Source organism: Rattus rattus, chromosome 18 (genome assembly GCF_011064425.1).
Source record: "Rattus rattus isolate New Zealand chromosome 18, Rrattus_CSIRO_v1, whole genome shotgun sequence".
NCBI classification, from domain to species: domain Eukaryota; kingdom Metazoa; phylum Chordata; class Mammalia; order Rodentia; family Muridae; genus Rattus; species Rattus rattus.
The window spans coordinates 41,134,568-41,156,441 of record NC_046171.1 but is presented as its reverse complement, the minus strand read 5'-3'; the positions used below and the strand labels follow the sequence as shown (position 1 = coordinate 41,156,441).

The following is a 21,874-nucleotide window of genomic DNA, read 5'->3' as shown; positions in this document are numbered from 1 at the left end:
GTAGATCAAAGTGGAAACCCTCATCAATATTTAAATGCCAACTATGAGTTGATATTATAGTTAAGACAGACTCTGCCCTGACGGAGCCCATTATAAATAACGGGCAGATCACATCTTTAAGGATCTATAAGAGGACGGCCCAAAGGGCCACCCCGCCACTGTGGCTCCAGGGGAAGGGTCCAGCGGAACCGTCAGAGGCGCCTGGGTCAGCTCTGCCCCTGGCCTAGTGGAGGGGGGAGAGGAGGCTCGGGCTCCTGTGTCCGCTGCAGGCACTGAGCTGGATGTTTGCTCCTGGTGAGCATGGAGGTGCTCCAGCGTTTCCTTGGACAGTGTGATCACATGCACTGGCTCGGCCTGGGAGGCGTCCATCTGGCTTCCAATCATGCCGAGGCTCTGAATGTGCTCTGTCTGCTCCTGCTGAGCTGAAAGAATCAGGCTCTGCAGTTGCTCCGGCTGCTGTGTGAGCAGGGTGATGTTGGCAGCCGGGTCTGTGGCCATGTTCTGAGAGCTCTCAGCAGCTACAATGCTAACGCCCTGGCTGGGAGCGGGCATGAAGTTAATGTTATGCACAGAGTCGGTAACGAGAAGCTGAATCTCCTGCTCTCCTGAGGCGGAGAGCTGGTATGGCTGCAGCTGAAGAACGTTCCGCACCTCGTCAGCACTACTGCCAGAGACACTGCTGGAGTCTGACGCGTGCTTCTCCTTGCTGTGGATTTTCAGGTGAGCCTTCAGATTGTCCAGGCGAGCAAACTGTAGGCTGCACTCGGGGCAGGAGAAAGGCTTTTTGCCCGTATGTAGGACGCAGTGTCTCCTCTTGGCACTGGAGTCAGAGAAGCATTTGCCGCAGACGCTGCAGGAATACGGCTTTTCTCCTCTGAGAAAACAGACAGAAACACTAGCCTTCGACTTCCTGGTTTACTTAGGCAGAAGCAATCAAGAGTCATGGAACGTCAAGCCCCACACCTGACCCTCGAGTGCTTACTGTCCCTTAATGCCAGTGACTCAATCCAGGCCAAAACCTTTAAAATAAACTCTATCTCTGCTTTAAACAAACAAAACAAAAACCCCAAAACCAAAACCAAAAGAACACGGGAGTACTGATCAGGCTGAGTCTAAGTCACAGGTTCTCCACCAACTTGTGGACTTTGAGCAAGCCACTGTATGTGCTTCCGTTTCAAGTTTCAACTATAAAAAGGGTGGGGCTGGAGAGATGGCTCAGTGGTTAAGAGCACCGACTGCTCTTCCAGAGGTCAGATCCCAGCACCCACATGGCGGCTCACAACCATCTGTAATGGGGTCTGATGCCCTCTCCTGGGGTCTCGAAGATACAGTGTACTCACATAAACAAACAAACAAACAAACAAACAAGCAAATGTGGTTATAAAGGGGCTAAGGTAGGGTGTCAGATGGGACTACATGGGCTGAAAGTTTATAATTTTGTTGTTCTGTGTTTTCAATAAAAAGTAAACATTTCATATTGCATGGACAGTTCTATTTTGGTTTTAGTTCTTACAGCTTTTTTTAGGCTTTAAATAGGTATGAATGTATATATGTATACATGTATATATGTATATGATTAATATCAATATTAAAAACCCAAGTAGCTCCTAATCATTTCTGAAACTTTTAGGTAAATGCCTAAATCCAACCTGGGAGTAATTTTTCTGAACAGAGTACTTGTTCAGAAAATACTTTTTTTCTTTTCTTTTTTTTTTTTTTTTTTCGGAGCTGGGGACCGAACCCAGGGCCTTGCGCTTGCTAGCAAGCGCTCTACCACTGAGCTAAATCCCCAACCCGAAAATACTTTTTTCTTTTGGATGGAATTTTCCTATGAGGTCCAGTTTGGCTTTGAACTCGATCCTTCTGCCTCTGCCTAGCAGGTGCTGGGCTGGTGGGCATACACTATCATCACCACATCCAAGTGCTAAGACTGCATGGGTACTTCATGGGTTCTTCATGGGTACTGCATGGGTACTTCATGGGTTCTTCATGGTTACTTCATGGGCACTTCACTGATGTGTGTGCAGCCTCTCTGTGTGCATGTGGAGGCCAGAGGTTACGCTGGGTCTTCCTCTCTCGGCCTCTACCTTGGTTTTTGAGACAGGGCCTCTCATTGAACGTGGAGCTCGCCATTCTGGCTAGACTGGTGGTTGGAAGCCCCTGGGACCCACCTGCTGCTGCGCTCTCTTCCATGTTCGCAGAGCTACCTCTGGCTGTTACGGAGGCTGGAGACATGAGCAAACGCTCCAGCAGTCAGTCCCTGAGCCCCTCCCCAGGCCCTGATGTAGCTCTGACTGAAGGTCTACGCTTTGACTGGCCTCCCTCAATACACATTAAATAATGAGATCAACAATGCAGATTGTACTGGCCACAATCGATACTGCTGATTTTGCTTAAATGAGAAATTTAATTAATGAAAAAATAAAATAAACACACATAAAATTCTACCATGACATCAACTAGAGAAAAGGCTTACATAGTCACAGGTTACCCCACAAAACACCAGAGTCCAAGGGCTGACCCAGTGACAAAATACCTAAGAGATTAACTGAAGGGGCTAGGGGCGGTGGCTCACACCTGTAATCCCAGTGCTCAGGGCGGAGGGAGAAGCCAGAGTCTGTGTGAGGCCAGCACGCCCTAGAGCGCTAGTCCTGTCTTACCCACACCCAAACCAGCTTACCGGTGGATTCTGATGTGGGTCTGAAGGGAGCTCTTTGCTGTGAAAGATTTCCCACAGATTTCACAAGTAAATGGCTTCTCACCTTAAAACAAGGAAGAAAGAGGAAAGTGTTTGTACATACACACCCAATATTAAAAACTAACAATCCAAACCACTTTCCTTCACAGTGGGAAAAGGACAGAGGAAACTGTCTGTCAGAGTGCGGGCACCACGACCAGACGGTTCCTCTGCACCTGAGCTCCAGGGAGGGCCAAGGGGGTGCAGAGGTGTGGCTCCACCCACGAGGGCTGATGGAGAAGCTGTTTGTACATGCGGGACAGAAGCTCTTGTATCTACTCCTACATTTTCTATTTCCTTTTTAAAATATGTATCTCTCTTACATACGTGAGTGCTCTATCTGCATGTACACCTGCACACCAGAAGAGGGCATCGGATCATACAGATGGTTGTGAGCCACCATGTGGTTGCTGGGAATTGAACTCAGGACCTCTGGAAGAGCACACAGTGCTCTTAACCTCTGAGCCATCCCTCCAGGCCACTCCTGCATTTTCTAACACTGACTAACACTGACTGACTCTTGCCCTGCTGTGGAACTTCTGGGCTGGGTGAGCCACTAGACCTCCTGTGCCCTAGGGCTTCGTTCTCCCACTCAGAGTTACCTGCCAAATATGTGTAGAATCTGACTCTTCCCTCTTGGATCACAGCAGCCTCCAAATGGGCCTATTGCTTCCTGGCTACACACTGTCACCAAGGCAAACAGCGAGTGTGGCCTCTCCACACTAACAGACCATTTCACAGTGGCAGCAAATGCTCTAATAGCTCCATCTGGAGGCAGCAGCCAAAGCTTTAGATTACAGCAGGTCACAGCTCTTCATACACCACACACCCGTGCACACACACTCACAGACGCTGCTCATCCAGAAACCCTGCCAAATGAATGACCTTCCCAGGGGTGGTGCAAGGCTCACATAGAATGACTTATAACAGAACTGGTGTTTTCAGTGTTGGTTTGCACAGCGCACATGCAGCAGTGGACTATCAGAGCCCCAGGAGCAAGGCAAGAGGAGTTTGGGGAGGCCAGCGGCGAGACCCAGTCTCACTAGAGGACAGCAGAGTGGAGGCCGACGTGAGATGTTCTTTCCGCGGATACTGTACCCAGGCTCCACAGGCAGGGGATGGATGGACGAGCAGGCTGGATCAGTCAGCAAGCTCACCCCATTAAGTTTTATCACTCCAAAGGTTAAGACCGGGTGGCTTTCTAATCACAGGTGGGGCCTACTCAGACCCTGGTCAGTTTCCGCCGCTCCCGTGACACGCTCTACCTGCATTTCAGAACGTGGAGAGCTGGCAACACTTCTTTCTGCACTTGTCCTGGGCCACCCACCACTTGCTGCTTTCCTGATTCTACTCCACTCTGGGAACAAGGCCCATCCTCCTGTCTGTGGCTCCATCATACTGCATTGCACTGGGATTCGGAATGGAGACGCACGGTCTCTACAAGGGGATGATACCCTGACGAGCACAGGAAAACCGGGACAGGCGAGATGAATTCATGTCAATACCCAGGCATAGATACTTTAGAAGCTTTGGACCTAACCCACAGGATGAGGCTGAACTTTGTAATGTGACTAAGCAAGATGGCCACACTAGCATGGGAGCCCACCTTAGATCAGTATTTACCTAGTACCACCAAGGGACAGAGATGTTGGAGGGGTGGACCTGCTCTCTGTGTACATCAGGAGTCACAGGACGGCTGCTGCAGTGAGACACTGCTAATTCCCTTTAGTTGACTGCAGTACACTAAGCAGGGTTCCAATCTCTGCTGTGGTCTCTGGGAACACTGCTATCAGGAAAGGGGTGGTAAGGACAGCAGAGGAGCGCAGTCCATAGAAGTGGTGCACACGTGAAATCCTAGCACTCCTGATGCTAAGACAGGATGACCCTAGTTCTTAGAGCAAGAGCCTTTTAAAGAACAAAACCACAAGCAAACAAGCACTTCTCCCATACCTCCCACCAGTCACACCTCCCACCAGTCCTGTGAGTTTGCCTGGCTGCACTGCATCCCCACAAGGCTGACTGCTCCAGGTCAGGGAGAGGATCCAGTTCTCTCGGATCCAGCCCCAGCAGTACTGGCTGCCCACTAGCATGCTGCCTCCATCCTGTCTTCGGATGCCCTCCTGGGAAAGAGATCTTCAGTGCCCGGTGCATGGCATCTTACCCAGACAGTGTGCACTTGACCATCTAAGAAACAAATAACAGCCTACGTTTTCAAACACAGTATGGCTATGCTGGGAAAATCTCTGCTTGACATCCTGGGTCAGAGTAGGAAACAGGCTGCTGATGCCTCTCAATGTCACTGAACTGAATGCTAGAGACAGACAGACAGGTCATACAAAGACCCTGCCTTGAAGAACCCCAATATTTTGATGGGTTTGGTTTATCTCCACCCCAGGACCAATGTTTAATTTTGTTTCTGCATTTTCCTGAACAAACAAATTCCCACACGTACTGTACTTCCTTCTGAGATGGGTTCGCTATATTGTTATAAAGGAGACGCTGTCTCCTTTCTACCCCCCATGCAAGGACTACTTCCTCATAAAAACCACAAGGCTTGTTAAGTAGCCCACACCTGTGATCTCAAACACCGGAGGCTGAGGCAGGAGGCCTGCCATGGAGTTTATGCTAGAAGCAGCTCCCTTCTGAACTGTTCATCAGTTGGGCCGCCTCAGCCCTGGGCTGCCCATCTATCAAGCTTTTCAGGGATTCAAGCTCATCGAAGCCTTACACATATTAAGGCCATGTGTGTCATGTACACTCACAGCTGGGCCTGCATCTCTCCTTCAGGCTCACATATCCACTCACCTACCGTGCACACACATGACCACCTCAGACCCCGCATGTCCCATCTATTGCTCTGTTCCTTCCAGGTGCTTTCTCCTCTCCCGTTTCACCTGTCACCTGTACCCACACCTAACCACCAGCAAAGCATGCTGACTCTTCCTCAGAATCTTTCCAAAGCAGGCACATTTGCTGTGGTGTCCACGGTCAGGGCACTAGACCAGGCCCATGACTGTAGCACCTTGGGTCCCTCTGCTTGATACAGAAGTATACTATTAAGACTCAGCCATACCGTATCACTCTTCTTGGTGAGGCCATCTAAGTCTTCACTGTGGCCTCCAATTAAGCTAACATGCTCAGGGGAACCATGGGGTTGTGAGGTCTGAGTGGGGACTTCTCAGGCTCTGTCCCAGCCAATTCAGTGACAAGCTCAGGGTTGAAATCAGGACTGTCTTGTTAAGAAGCTTTTCAAATGTTGGAGAACAGACAGAGGTGGGTCCCCGTGGCCCCCGTGGCTTACTCAGCACGCTTCCTTCTCCGGCCTCTCTGCTCCTGCCTCCCACCTAGGACACTCTCCCCACACAGCCATGTCTGGCTCACTCCCCATGGACCTCTGGACTCCATCTAAGAGGCTCCCATCCCTGAGGCCTTCCCAGGTCAGCCCCATGCCCACCCCTTCCCATACCCGTTTTCCTGCTTCACGGTTTATTTCCACACTGCACTGGCACGGGACACTTTTTGTTTGTGCTGTCTCTGTTCAAAGGCTGATGTGGCCCCAGCAGGGACTTGGACATCTCACTGTCTGTCCTCTGGGCCGCAAACAGAGACTGGTACACAGCAAACGTTCAGTGCACACATACTGAATGACTGCCATTGCAGTTCACAGACCCTATCAATGAGGATGTCTGAGGGAGTGAAGGAGACCGTGTGATAGTTCGGTTGATAAGGACACCAACCCCAGACTGACTGATACCAAGACCCACATGGTGGAGGAAACCAATGCCCACACACTGTCCTCTGACTTCCATGTGTGCACAAAGATGGGCACACAAACCCATCTACAATGACAGACAATGTTACTGCAAATAGAGAATGCACAAAGCTAACTTTATAAAGTTCGCCCCTTATAAGATAATTTCCTATTGCTTAGGCGACACACTCTGGAGAGAGGACTCAGTGATTAAAAGCACTGATTGCTCTTCCAAAGGTCCCAAGTTCAATTCCTAGGACCCACCTGGCGGCTAACAACTTCTGGTCTCTGAGTACTAGATGCGCATGGAGCACACATACTTGCAGGCAGCCTCTTACATAAAATAAATAAATCTCAAAAAAAGTTCTAGAGAAAAACTCCCTGGAATCAGAAATATAACATTCTCCCAGATTTTAGAAAACTAACTCTGTCTCTGTCTCTCACACGCACACGCACACACGCACACATGCACACAGAGACATTTTAGGAAGGGGATCAAGCCACACAGAAAGTTCATCGTGTTTCACACAACCTTCTCCACATATCCTGGTGGGTGGCGTCAGGCAGTCCTTGAGTGTCAGGGCCCTTCCCCTGAGGACAGGCGTGCACATTCCACTGCGGTGTCCCACTGACACTCAAAAAGTGACCGGTCCCACACCCTTGGTGGTCCCACACCCTTGGTGGCGACAATCAATCTGAAGTAGCTTCTCTTAGTTAGGAAATTACTAACCTGCAATTAAAAATCAAAGTCCACAGAGCCCCAAATCAAACTACTGTTTGTTTGTTTGTCTGAGCCAGGGTCTCTCTGTGCAGCCCTGGCTGTCCTGAACTCACCTGAAGAGCAGGCTGGCCTTAAGATTTGCCTGCCTCTGCCTTTGTGGTGCTCAGATTAAAGACCTGTGCCACCACCGTTTGTCTTAAACTGCTCTAGTATACGTTATTAGTAGACAACTGGACAGAACCGTTAAATAATCCAGCTGAATAGAAACTGTTCCTTGGGAAATCTAACAGGCTTGGTTTAAGACAAATCCCTTCCGAAGGTACAAAACGGACAGTTTGACTTCTGGATTTACGGTGAGCGCTGCCTTCTCCTCACTCCTCCTCGGAGGGAGGTGCTGATTTAAGGCTTGGGTGTACGTGCTGGTTCCAGAGGACAGAGCAGGAATTCTGCACCTCTGTGTCGGCCGTGTGTCTCCTTTTCTAAACAAGCTACTGCTGTTGCCTTCAGTGCTCAAGGGGCTGGGAGGGAAGCACGGACAGCATGACAGACACTGCTGTGAAACGACACGGATCTTCCTCAGCCATCAACAGTCCTCATCGGGTGATCCGTTTTGTGCTGAGTAGGGACACAATGCACACACACAACAGAGACGATGGCACCTTGCCTTTACCGTTGGCCTTCACAAAACGTATTGAGCCTGCAGCACATGGGCAGCAAGCTCACCGACCCCGGCCGGCCGAGGACAGCGAGTGCAGCGTGAAGGCTGCAGGAGGCGTCGTACCTGTGTGCGTGCGCAGATGTTTCTTTAGCTGGGACACATCCATAAACTTGCGATGGCAGTGGTTGCATTCTGGTAGTGAGTGGCCTTGCCGCAAGGATAAAAAAAGTGTGAGTGCATGCATGCTCTCCCTGCACCTCTTCAGTGAGCTGTGTAAGCACTCCCTGAAAAACAATCACTTTAAACACAGCACCTTAACAACAATGCACTTCATTACCTGATGTACCTCAACTCAGTGCTTCTCTGGGAGCCCCTCCTCCTAAGCCCTCTGAACGCCCCTCTCCAACACTGAACGACTTCACCCGCAGTGAGTTTCTCCCCCACTCCCTTCCACTCGTATCCATTAGCCGGGAGGAGAAGAGGACATTAGCACATTAGGAGCCATGGGCAAGACATGTCTTTCCAGGTGCCACTAACAACAGCCAACCAACTGAATCCATGGGCAAGCAACACTTTTGGATACAGCAGTTCTGTGCTGGTTTTATTTATCATTCCAAAATTATAGTGCAAACATTAAATTGAATCTTATGGTAGTGCAGAGTAACATGACAACCTCTGACGTTCTTTATTTTTTATTTTTGGGGTACAGTCTCAGGCATCCCAAGCAGGCCTTAAGTCTGAGGGTGATTTTGAACTTCTTTTTTTTGTTTTTTGGTTCTTTTTTTCGGAGCTGGGGACTGAACCCAGGGCCTTGCGCTTCCTAGGCAAGCGCTCTACCACTGAGCTAAATCCCCAACCCCGATTTTGAACTTCTAATCCTCTTGCCTCTACCTCTCAAGTGCCAGGATAACAGATGTGTGCTCCCATGCCTAGCTGTATGTGGCACCAGGGACCAAACCCAGGGCTTCATTCATCCTTTTAAAAGAGCTGCGTCCCTAGCCCAACTGTCTTTTCAAATTCTTTCATTCATTCTGTATGATGATCCTACTGGTTCACAAGTCCTCTGTATCTACATTTTCCCCAGCAATGTTTCGTACCTGTATGGACACGATAATGGCTCTTTAGCTGTCTTTTCTGGCTGAAATACTTTCCACACTGATCACAGGTAAAAGACTTCTGCCCTGCCAAGTGAAGAATAAAACACTTAAATCATGACAAAAAGTGCAGAGAACTGGATGCTAGTAAGGCAAAGACTACGATACCCAGGTTCCCACTTTCTAGAGTGGTACCTGCCTACACCCAGAAGTCTCGTCAGAATGTACAAAACTATGCAAGGCAGTAGGGAGCAGTGGAGACTGGGGTAGGACCGGAGGTGTCAATGGTCCCAAAGGAGACAAAGAGAATTCTAAACTGCAGCACTTAAGCAAAACACTGAAATGCACTGCCGCAGCCAGCAGTAAGCTGGAGCCAAGCTGGAGCCGAAGGCTGCTGCTGTTCAGAGCAGCACATGCACATTCCTGTCTGTCAGTGACACCGTGTGGTAAATGGGAACCTGGTGGCCCTGCGTAAGCCTGGTTACCTGAGTGCAGGCTCATGTGCTCCAGCAGGGAGTGCTTGGTGGTCAGCGCCTTGCTGCACACGGTGCAGGTGTATGGCCGCTCTCCCGTGTGCATCCTGGTATGAACCTGCAAGGAGTGCTTCTGAGCAAAGCCCTTTCCACACTCGCTGCATTTGAAGGGTCGCTCCCCTACAACCAAAGCCAAGAAGCAGGGTGTAAGCAAGAGCCGTGCACTTCTCTCTTCCCCCAGACTGAAGCATACACTACTGAATCGTCTGTGTTAACTATGAAGGGCAAACATTCCAAGTCCAGCAGATGGGTGAGCTCTCGGCACTAAGTCTTCAGAGTCGAACAGACGAAATCAAAGCCCACAGGCGGAAGCCCCCAGACACGACCCAACTTGTAAGACTCAGCCTGTCAGGGTTTCACAGTGGCCCCACTCATGGAGCAGGTAAAGGACAAGGGACTTAAAGGGAAGGTTGACGTCTACCTGTACTCACTTCTCCATTCTACGCACTGGGAAGACAAATGTCTCCCCAACACCCACCAAAAGAAGATGGAGACCATTCTTCTTTTGGAAGAGAGTAAAAGGGCCTCTGGATTAGGGGTTACCTGGGCACCACCCAGGAAGGAAAAGTCAATGTCTCTTTGGGGATAAGGAGAACTCTCTTCTTTAGCCATGGCAGCCAGGCCCAGCACCTCTGGGTAGGAGAGTAGAAGCATATTCCTCGGAAGGAGCCACAGATACCCAAGGCAGGCATCAGTAAGGAGGAAGTGGGGTCCAGCCACACCCTGCCAGTGCCCTCACCTGGCCTCTGGTTGAAGAGTGGTACAAACGGTCACTGCATGTGGGGCTGGAGAGGTGGCTCTGCTTTTATAGAAGGCTTGTTGTGTTCCCAGCACCAGGAGGCTGACACCTAACATCTGTAACTACACACACACACACACACACACACACACACACACACACCCCTTTACAGCCAAGGGAAGCCTCTAATAGTGGAGACATACACCTGGACAGGTAAGGAAAAGCAGCCCCGTGTAGAAAACATCAAGTACAAGGGGCATGCATGGTGGCAGACGTCTGAAACACCAGCACCTGGGGGGCTCGGACAGGAGGATCATGACTTCAGGGTCATATTGCTACACAATGAATCATGTCTCAAACAGAAACAAAAATTAGATTCCGGTTGGGGGTTTAGTCCAGATGTCAAGCACTTGTCCAAGGAAGTACAAGGCCCTGGGATGGGGTTATAGAAAAACTTCAGTTTTGTTTTTTTTTTTAAAGGTAGAAATAGCAAACCTAGAGGTCGGAAAGACAGTGACAATCTCCCAGAAAATAAAGCAAAGACGGATGCAGGTGAAGGTGAGGAAGTTACAAGTCGGGTCAGGAAAGTCAAGCAGCAGCGGGTCTGGGCAGGAAGAGAAGCGGTGCATCCACATGTAGTGACTGAACACCGTCTTCTGGAGCGGCGGCTTTCTGATTTACCTGACTTTTACCAAAGGAAGAGAGCACGCAGCCTAAGGTTCACTGCAAGGTTAGAACCCACGAGGGATAAGGGAGGGTTCTAAAGCTGTTTTTCCTTAATTTTTACTGAACAATGTAATGTTTTAAGTTAGGCACAACTTAAAAATAGCTAAAATGCAATCTAGTATTAGAATCCATTAGCTACAGAGCCCCATTAGAATATAAAATAGAACCCACTACAGTTCACCATGTATTTGAGATTTTGTTCTGTTCAAAGTACCACAATTCAGGTTTTCAACGTACATACTCTGGGCAGCTTTCTTTTCCCAGACTGCATCTCCTGTAGCCCAGGCCTGCCTTGCAGCTAGGATGACCCTCAACTTCAGCTCCTCCTGTCTCCTCTTCTGGAGTGGCCCAGTTTCTGTGGTACAGGGAGTGGGGCCAGGGCTTTGCATGCTGTGCAAGCCACTCTGTCAACTGGCCTGGGCGTCTGACCCTGGGAAACTTCAAACATGGATAATCCAGACAAGGCAACAGAAGCCTGGGTGTGGGACGCAGCAAGCTGTAGTTCTCTCTCCAGGTTCTAAGGTGCGAGCTGAGTCACATGTCAGGAGGGGACGGCTAAGAGAAAAGTTAAAACGCTAGCCTTTATACCTAAGCTTGTGAAAGATGACTGCAACCTGACCTGACCTGCGTCAGGGGGACCTGAACACTCGAGAAAGAGCTCAAGGACTTCCTGTGGAGACACGCTGTCCAGTATAGCAGCCGCCAGACATGGTTATTAAAACTTAACTGAAACAAAACTAAAATTCAGTTTCTCGATCTAGCTGGCTGTGATTCGAATGATAAAACTTCTGTGTCAGGCTGGGGACACGGCTCAGTTGTGAAATGCCTGGTTGGCATGCACACATACCCTGGGTTCCACGCACGGTACCGGTACCGTAAGAGGAACAAAGGTCTGCATGCTGTTAGTGGCCACCATATTTGCCACACGGAGAGGACAGAAGGTTTTTCAATCACAAGGGGGACCAATGGCCAAGGCTAAGTCAGAGACACCCAGATGGAGAAGATATTTACGAAATGGTTAAACTATAAAGATGTCCACAGAACGGAGCAAGCCAATGCTGCTACAAAGATGAGGTACAGTCGTGAGTCAAAAGGCAGGAGCTGCTTAATACCTGGTAAGACAACCCTGGGCTCTGAATCCAGCCTGAAGAGCCACGGGTGGGCCTGCACAGAGCAAAGCCATCTCCTTATATTTGCTGGTATTTCTTACTGTGGGGTTACTATGAGACCTAAACACTGTACTAAGGCTTTATTGCCAAGCCTACCATGTAGAGACTGAACCACCAATAAAAACCACCACGACCACAATTCCAAGGTCCCCAACCAATCGCACCAAGTTTGGAAAGCGTAGTTACCAGTGTGGCGTCTCTGGTGGATGGCTAAGAAGTGACTATATTTAAAGACTCTGTCGCAGTCTTTACAGCGGGCCTCGGGAGCGCTGGAACGCTTTTGCCTCCCACACGTCGCCCTCTTGGCTGTGCTCTGGTCATCTTCATCTCCACTAAGTTTGTAGTCTTTAAGCTTGACAGACCTGCGAGTCCTCCGCTTGCTGTACCTGCTCTGGCTTCCCGGTCCATCCCGAGCCTTGGGGTCAGAGTTCTCGTCCTTCTCGGCGGGCATCTCCTCCACACTGCCTGGCTCACCGGTGGGCTCTGACTCCTTTTCTTTGGGAGTCTGCTCATTCAGTCTGACACTGTCTTCTTTAAATACAAAGTTTTGTCTATTCTGAACGGAATTGTTCACTCTTAGCTGCACCTCTCCCTCTGCAGCTAGCTCCGATTTCCCTTCCTGCAAACCGTTGGTTTTTCTTGGCCTTCCCCGTTTCCGTTTCAGAGGATCATTCTTCTTATTGGAAATAACCACCACCGGAGTACCTGAGCAGTTCAAGGCCGGTGGCTTTGGGGAGTTATGGCTATTCTGGAAGTCAGTGTAAGCCTTTACCAGGTCATAGACTTTTAAGAATTGGGCAGTAGCCAGGATTTGTTCTGTCGTTTTCTCACTGGCATGTAGATAGCCTGTATAGATAAATTCCAGCAGGATACCAAAGGTGTCCGCAACCATGCCTTCCAGCATATAAATGGACTGGCCAATCTCGCCCTCTTCCGCAAACATCATTGAGAAATACTCGCTACTGGCAGCCAGTAGGGCTTTATGAGCTCGGAAATGCACATTCTCCACGATCAAAGTAATATCGCAAAGAAAGCCCTTCTTCCTCTGATCCTCAAGACTAGCCAGGACAGTGTCACTGTGAGTGTCTGAGTGTACAATAAGATGCCCAGAAGGCTCAGGTGTTGTGTCCGCCATTTTCTCCAGAAGACTCTGAAGAGGTTTAAATCTGAAATAAGAAAACGATGCTTATTTAGGAAGAAGTACTGTCTAAGAAGACCCGTGTTCCAGCTGTCACACACCAGTTTTGCCATTACCACCTTCTACTTAGAAAGCCAAGCCTTAGGTCCCTCCCCTCGATGCGGCTACCCTGGTGGATGCCTCTCCAGTATCCGAGTAACCTCTTACGGCCTGGAATTTCCTCTGGAAATTACAGAGTGGGATCCAAAGTCTACACGGCGGCCCTCCCTTCCATTAACTTTGTAATTAAACTTTCAAAGTGTGGCGGCACAATGTTGGAGTTGGGGCTAAGTTGCCTCGACACCATACAAGGATAGCTGTTTCGTCTGTGGGAACAAATGAGAAATATGGGGACGAACACACACAAGGGAGATCTGCGGTGAAATAAAGCACGGGTCCAGAGGCCCGGCTCTGAGCAGCGGCGCCCGGAGCTCCGTCCCAGGCCCGGGGCCTGGGTCCCGCGGGCGTTCCAAGGCACAAGGCCCGAGGCCGAGTCCACCGGTCGCGGACCTACCTGTCAGGGCCGGCCAGCGGGGTCCTGCTACGGTCAGTCCACCCGGCTGCCCAGAGGACACCAAGCCGGGCCTGTCGCCGGTCCACGCCCCCGCCACCACTGCGCGTTAGCTCCCGGCTCCCGGCGACTGTCAGCCCGGAAGCGCGCACACACACACACACACACACGCCGCCTTCAGGCCACGTGACCACGTAGCTCCGCCCCTGGGGCGGGCTTTGCTGTGGAATCCGGAAAGGGAGGGTCTGGGGCGGAAGCCTGCCCATCTGGGGAAATTACCTCCAGTTACACCGCGGTCTCTCGGTGGACAACTCTGTCGACTCCAAATCCGCTGGTTCGATGGCGAGCATAAAGACGGAGGTGGCTTCAATCGTTCATCACACACCCCTTATCAGCAGATATTTACTACCTGAATGTCTCTCTCCCCAGCGCCTGTTTATCTATAAAATGGAGGCGTTAACTCCAGTGCCCACCTGGTAGGGTTAGAATGGGCTTAGTAAGTGCTTGGCTTGGCTACCATGACTAAAATAATCGCTGATTTTATTTAGATTTCTGGCACTTCTAAGAGGCTGTTGAGAGTTTCAGTTGTCTCAGGGCAGTGTTGTTCCCTCTGAGACCTAGGGGTGTGGGGGAGTTCTCTAAATACAAACCTACCTGGGTAGCATCTGCTGTGGCTCTCCTGTGTTCTGGATTGATGCTCCTAAGCCCCACTCATATTCGTTCCGGACCTACTTCCAACTGTGCCGGCAGCAGCTTCCGCTCAGCGTTTATGCATCTCTTGTACCTAATTATTTCTACTTCGTCCACTTCCAGTTCTAAATTTGCCATCTATGTCGTCCACGATTTGGAAACTAAAGATGGAATTACCAGTCAGACTCTTCCATTCTTACTAGTTTCTATTAAAAGCAGCTTAAGCCACTCAGGTCACGGCTCTGAGATTTCCCCTTTACCCGGAGCTGCCTCCGAATCCTTCAGATTTGTGGGCATCCTAGTGGGATGCCGGGAGCTCTGCTTGACTTGTGCATTCCAGAAGGAACAAGGGTGGTTGTGGGGTTGGGGATTTAGCTCAACGTTAGAGCCCTGGGTTCGGCCTTCAGCTCCGAGAGGAAAAAAAAATAGAAAGAACAAGTGTCAGTCTTTCGACTTAGCTTTCACAAAGGTTTTTGTTTGTCTTTGGTTTTCTGCTGAAAGAACTGCAGTAAAAACCCCACAGAGCCATAGCTAGATGAAATTTACCAAATAATCTGTACTTAAGTGAGAAGCTGGTATCACTAACGGTGTCACTAGGAGCTAGTCACCCGGAACCAGTCTGAGGAAGATTGCCGGAAAGGGGTGGTTGGATAACAAGGCTGAGGTGGTCAAACTGAACTCGAGGTGCGTGTGACTAGATAACCGTAAAGATATAGGTTAATAAAATGAAAACGAACAAAATTTAAAATGCTAAAAATGTTTATTGCTTTGAATTCTGAAGAATTTAAAATGTCAGCTCAGAGCAACAATCTAGAGTGTTGAAGATATTGACGGTAATGTTATTACTTGAATGAGTAAGATTGCTTATAGAGGAAATAGTGAAATAAGTGGGTTATCCAGAATTTTTCCTTTTTCTTTTTTTTTTTTTTTCTTTCTTTTCTTTTTTTCGGAGCTGGGGACCAAACCCAGGGCCTTGCGCTTGCTAGGCAAGTGCTCTACCACTGAGATAAATCCCCAACCCTCCTTTTTCTGTTCTAATGTCCATTATTCTGCCCCTTCCCACCTTGGAAGGCTGAAAAAAGAGAGAGAGAAAGAGGAAGAGAGAAAGGTACAGGGGAAGAGAGAGGGAGAGAAAGAAAGGGAAAAAGAGAGAAAGAGGAAGAGGGGGAGAGAGAGAGAGACAGAGACAGAGACAGAGACAGAGACAGAGAGAGATATCAAGGACTTTACTAAGAGAGCCTCCGGTCTGCCATATGAGCCAGGTCTATGGAGAACTTGATAAGAGGAGGGAAAAGGCTCATCATTAGCTGATGGATGACGGCTGTGGAAGTCCTCTGTGGCAGTGGACGGTGACAACCTCTGTGAGGCCTGGAATGGGTAGCTGACATCTGCTGAAGAACCTGTAGTCCAAAACCGGTCAGGACTTCCAGGACTTCCAGAAGAGCTGTTCAACGGTACTAGGACAGCTTTATAGCCCCCTTCTCTTCCTCCCCCCCACTCTCTCTGTCCCTCTTTTCATTAATTCAGTACTGCTCTTGTTTCCAGTCCCTATCGTTTGCACTGCACCTAAGTGATGTGTATTGGCTTTGGAAAAAAAAATCTAATTGAGCCTGGGAGAGCTCCTGAGACTATACACAATATACACTTGCTTTTATACTGAGGGCTGCCAGCAGCCCCTAGCACAGGCCTGATGTGCTTGGAGTGCCTTTTATCCCCGGCTAGAATTTTTCAATTTTGATTTTTTTCCCCTCTAATTTCACCTGTCTTGATTCTGATAGGTTATTTAATTCGGATGTTACCCCCTGGAGAGAATTGTTTTCAGAGCCACCCCCGAATTATTTGGAGATGTATCTTTCTCCTCTCAGTTATTCATTTACAAAAGCAGAAAACCAAACCAGACCAGACCAAGCCAGAAACACTCTCCTCAGCTACATAGTTGATATTCCGTGTTTGAATTTCCTCTCCTCCACCTCCAGTGTATGAAATTTTAATACATTTACTGGATTCAGTATATTTTTCAATTGAGAGTGAAATAAAAATATATCGTAAAACTTAAAGTATTAAAAGTATAGAACGTATTCCTTTGAATTTTGAAATGCTTGCTCGTGTTGGCTCACAGTCAGCTGTAACTCCAGTTTCAGAGGATTCGGTGTTTCCTTCTGACCTCTGAGGGCACCAGGCATGCGTGTGGCGCGGTCACAATGCTCGCACATGTAAAATAAGTAAATCTAACAAAATTAAAAACGTGTAGGAATCTGATCCAATGATGTATGATATTCAGCGGGAGACTGTCTGACACACGGGGAATGGTGAACTGTCTGCACCTCTCCCGTATAAGCCTCTGCATGTCTGAAGCTGCACATGCATGTGTGTCAGGGACCTGCACCGGCCATCCTCGGGAATTCAACATCCCAGTGCACGAGTCCCTGCACTCTGTTGAGAGATGTATTTACTCAGAGGATATGATCTTGAGGGAAGAAAGGGGAACTGTGTGGGGTTCGGGTCCTGGCTCAGCTCAATGACATCTTCCTGAGGGAGAGGACCGTTATCTACACCTGTCCTGGATTCGGAATCTCCAAAACAGTGGCAGTTGAGGCACTAAATCTCACAGGGCAGCACCTTTGAGGTCATGAAAGTCTCAGAAGCTACAGACCTCCTCCCCCCCCCTCCTGTCCCCAAAGAGGAACTAGAGAGGCTTAGCAGCTCTGCGATTGGTTGCTGCTTCTTTTCCGGCAGACTTGAACTCCAGACAAATCACTGTAAAGTGGTTTAGTGGTTGCTGAACCTGAGCTTGAGAGAAACTCGCCCAGCCCTAAGGCAACCCCCAATTAGTTCATATGATTTACTGCAGTTATCACACAGCATAACAAGTCTAACACGCTAATAGTACAAAATTAAACAGCATTTTAAGTCATTCCCGCTGAGTAAGATAAAAACATGATTTCCAAAGCTTGATGCCAGCCTAAGATCTGGGACGAAGAAGAATGTGAAACAAGAAACGGAAAACCAATCACTCACAATGACCCTATAAGCCAAATTTCTTAAGCCTTTACAGAAACCCCATACCCCATACCTTATCATGGGTACCCACCTCCACAGAGCATCCTTGTCTCACCGTAGCCTCCTCTGTGTGTACACTGTCTTGGTGAGTGTGTGGACCACAACCCTGGTATTAGGTACTTCTTTCTTTGGGATCCAAACTGCCCACTTGGGATGGCTTGGGGTACTGTGCATGGGTTCCTAGACCCAGCCTTAGGATCATGGGACTTAGAATCCAAATTAGCAAGCATAATCCCTGGTCAAAGGATGTGCAGCGGTGATGGACTTGCTCTGGGGAATGTGGGATGATTCTTGGAGGTCCCCAAAATACTTGGAGCCACTCACCATGCTGCCCCTCAAAACTTGAAACTCAGAGGACATGGAATACGCCGCTGGGCCAAATTGCTAAAGGATGCTAGTATACCCGTGGGCTGAAAAGACAGGGCGTGGAACTCTCGTTAGGAATGAAAACGTCAATCAAATGTAGTCTGGTGGTGAGAAAATGGTAAATTACAGATATTAAAAAATTGAGTATATGGGTTGGGTGGCTGGAGAGATGGCTCGGGAGTTAAGAGCACTGTCTGCTCTTCCAGAGGACTTGAGTTAGATTCAGTGCCCACATGGTGGCTCTCGATCATCTACAATTCCAGTTCCAGAGTATTTGGCACCCTCAGACACACACACACACACGCACACACACACACACACACACACACACACACACACACAGACACACACACACACACACACACACACAGGCAAACCATCCAGAAAGAAAGAAAAAAAGAGGGAAAGAAAGAAAGAAGGGGAGGGAAAGAAATAAAGAGTGGGTGGTGCTTAAATCCCTAGAGAAAAAATTTGTAGTCAGCTCCCAGTCTTCTTTTAGGGTTTTGGGAATTTTCCTCCCCCCCCTCCCCTTTTTCTTCCAGCCTTTTGTCCTCCTCTTCCTTCTTTTTGTGAAACAGTGTTCTTATAGCCCGGGCTGACTTTGACCTTGGACTTAGGTTACGTAGCGAAAGATGACCTTGAACTTCTGATCCTCCTGCTTCCACTTGGAAAAGTGCTTGCATCTCAAGCATGTGCAGTATGCCTGGTTTTTATATGAAAAAACCAGCGAGGATGGGACCTAGGGTTTCCTGCATCTTCCAGTCAACAGACATCCCAACTTTCTAACTTTTAAGAACTGTTATATTATTAGCCCTCACCCCCGCAAACACAGGCATACACTCATTTAAAAAAAAAAAAGATTTGTTTTTTATTATTTTAATTATGGGTATGTGTGTTTATCTGTGCATGTGAATGCAGTACCCGCAGAGGCCAGAAGGGGGCATTAGCTTCCTGAAGCTGAGGTTGTAGACGCTTGTAAGCTGTGCTAATAGGACGCTTTCTGAGCCCTCTCTACGGCACTACGTTTTTCCTAGTTAACATTTTAGCTGTTTTATACAGCCGCTAAACATTTGTTCTAATTTAAAAACTTGTTCAAATCTAACTTAGTTTTCTCCTCCCTTATACTCTTTTGACATATTTCATAAAACAATCTGGATTTCCTCTTTGAACCCTGGTGACTTATATACTTAGAATAAGTGCAGAGTTAAGGGGGCAGCCTGCCAGTTGCTACGGGTTTTGTTGGGAAAATGACAGTGTTTTATGTTCAGAAAATGTACAATTTATGTAAAAAGTATGACCAAGATTTTTATTAGTTTTTTTATTTTTTTTATTTTTTTTTTTCCCCTCTGAAGCTTTCTAATGTTTAAAGGGTAATTTTCTTAACGGTGAAGCAGAATTTCCCCCTAATTAAGTGATTGGATAATAAAAATGACAAGAAGCCAATCGTTGGGCGAGGAGGAGGCGGGCCTTCCGGTCCGAGAGAGGAAGCGGGAACTCTGGAGGAGGGCACTTCTCTTATGGATGGGAGTGAAAACGAGCGCAATGTAGACCAGGGACTGGACTGTTATCTGGTGACGGAGTCGGTTGTGTTATCTGTTGATTCTAAACCAAGATTGGTGTTTTCCACTTACGGAGGGAAAGAATTCAGGGCCTGGGCAGAATTCTGCCAGGCTTTGGATCGGAAGAGAGCGGTTTGGCCTCAGCTACAGATAATCACACGCTACAAACAGAGACTGGTTTTCTACAGAAAGTGTGAAAGGAAGGAAAGAAGAAAGAAAAGGCCAGGCATAGTAGCACACACCTTTTTCTTTTTAAATTGACTTTACATCCCTATCCATCCTGGTTCTCCACACACAGTCCCTCCCCTGTTCTTGTGAGAGGGTGGAGCTCCCTCCGCTGGTGTAACCCCCATCCTGGAACACAAGTCTCTGAGGGGCTAGGAGTGGCGCACACATTTAATCTCAGCACCGGAAAGGCAGAGGCCAGCCTGGTCTGCCTAGTGACCATTGCCCAGAATAGCCTGGGCTGTGCAGAGAGGCCCTGTCTCAGTCTGGCCTCCCCAAAATATAAAAGAAAAAACAGAAGAAAACAGGTTTAGTACGTATTTTAATATTTCAATAGCATGCCTATTTTGTGGGAGCATCAAATTCAGAAAAAAGGGAATAAACTTGAAAGCTGTATTACTACCCAGACGGTGACCCTTCCTGGTTAAGTAAGGGCTTTGAGTCCATCTGGGGCCCAGTAACTACACAGGAGGGAAATACACTTCGGAAAATGCAAGGTTTAAAGTTCTGCTTCTTCAATTCCCTCTCCCTTGGAGACTTCTGGGATTTGGGTCTCTGTAACCTAAGCAAAGCTACCCAGTAACTGGGTCTATGTTTTTCAAGGACATAAACGTCTGTAGCTTATGATCGAAGTCGATGGGTCTGAACTGAGGCTCCTTGAACTTCCGGGTCATCTTGGAGCTGAGGTACGTGATGAGTTCACACCTTTCCACGAACTGCTCCATCTTCTTTTTATATTTTTTTCTCGAATATTCAGAACCCTTGGGATTAAATGCTGTAGAAAATGTCACAGAGTTGTGAATGTTTTCTGACAGGTGGTTGGAAAGCCATTTGACAGAGGAGAACTTAACGTGTAACTAACTAGAGCACACCCAGCTAAGAGGGAGATGGTCCCATCCCACTTAGGTTAGAGGGATGTCTATCTTAGATCATAATTTTCTGTGTTCACTTTTCTCTGTGGCATGGGTTTTTGAGTGCTGTTATATTATTTATTACCCTGGTTTTATTTATTATATTATTAATGTTATGGTATCAGGGATTGAGCCTAGGGCTTTACATATGCTAGGTCAGTTCTCTACCACCAAACTACATTCCTAGAGCTCTGCGTTTGTTTGAGAGAAGGTCTCACTGTGTAGACCAGGCTGCCCTTGAACTCACAGAGATGTGCCTGTCTCTGTCTCCCAGGTGGTAGAATTAGAGGTGTGCACCGCCATGCCTGGTTTAAAGGTTTGTTTTTGAGACAGGGTCTTACTAAGTTGCCTGGGCTGTGCTAGAGCTGACCCCATAGCCCAGGCAGGCTTTGATCTTGCAATCCTTCTCCTCGCCTCCTGCATGGCTGGCCTTTAACAGTTACCAGTGCATAGTCCTTGATTTAAAAAACTGGGGATTTCAGTTTTGATATTTTCCTATAGATATTTACCCTGTATTTCATTTGCCCCCCTCCCATGCAAACAGGTAACCAACCCAGTTTAACAACCCTGTCTACCACATGTGGTACAACGAGTGCTAAGCTCTCCGAATGGGGCCTCAGTCGTACCTTTGAGATGGAACGCTATGTAAAGGAGCACAGACCTCCTCACACTTAGGAAGGGGAACTTGGGTTTAAGGCTCCCGGCTGCATTCATTGCCTTGATCAGGGAAGTTGCTGTGCCCTGCAGATAAGAGACGACTTAAATCAGTGTACGTTTGAGTTCAAGTTCGCTCTGAATGCAGACAGATAAAAGCCTTTTCCTTTTCTCACACAGCCTTCCTGGGATGGGGGTGATAGACGACCATCTAGTCAACAGGAAAGACACACACCACACTTCACACCACACTTGATGAGGAGATAAAATATAAATGAACATCGTGCCGGCTGGTGGCGGTCACATGCCTGACGTTGACAAAGAAAGAAGGGGTTGCCCTGGCCCATCTCTGCTTGTGTAGTTGGCACTGATGGCCTGCCTTCTATGCTGTGTTCTTGGCCACATGACAAGGAATCCCAGAGACCACAGGGCCACTGTGGCCAAGTTCCTAAAGCTGTGAAGGTAAGAGAGGCCTTCTAATAAAACACGACCTTATAAGGACACTCCTCCCTGCAAGATCCACCTTGACATGCTGGTAGTGAGCGTGTGGAGGGCTAGCTTTGTCTCCTTGGCTCCTTTTTGGTTTTCTTTCA

At 48.3% G+C, this 21,874-nt stretch overlaps 2 protein-coding genes across 2 annotated transcripts in view; both read right to left on the bottom strand.

Moving 5' to 3' along the window:
• Positions 1–13,947, bottom strand: Zbtb24 (zinc finger and BTB domain containing 24). Its single transcript, XM_032888737.1, has 7 exons — positions 13,820–13,947; positions 12,315–13,294; positions 9,447–9,614; positions 8,965–9,048; positions 7,991–8,074; positions 2,681–2,762; positions 1–874 (listed from the first exon to the last, which is right to left on the bottom strand). Exons 2-7 carry the CDS (start codon positions 13,261–13,263, stop codon positions 109–111), a joined length of 2,133 nt encoding a protein of 710 aa, XP_032744628.1. The 5' UTR covers positions 13,264–13,294; positions 13,820–13,947; the 3' UTR covers positions 1–108.
• Positions 13,948–20,020: 6,073 nt separating this feature from the next.
• The window catches only part of Ak9 (adenylate kinase 9), a 110,426-nt gene continuing 108,572 nt past the window's right edge, over positions 20,021–21,874 (bottom strand). Inside the window, 2 exon segments of the mRNA XM_032888566.1 lie at positions 20,021–20,491; positions 21,254–21,368. Of these exon segments, the coding sequence (XP_032744457.1) occupies positions 20,289–20,491; positions 21,254–21,368 (318 nt within the window). The 3' untranslated portion in view covers positions 20,021–20,288.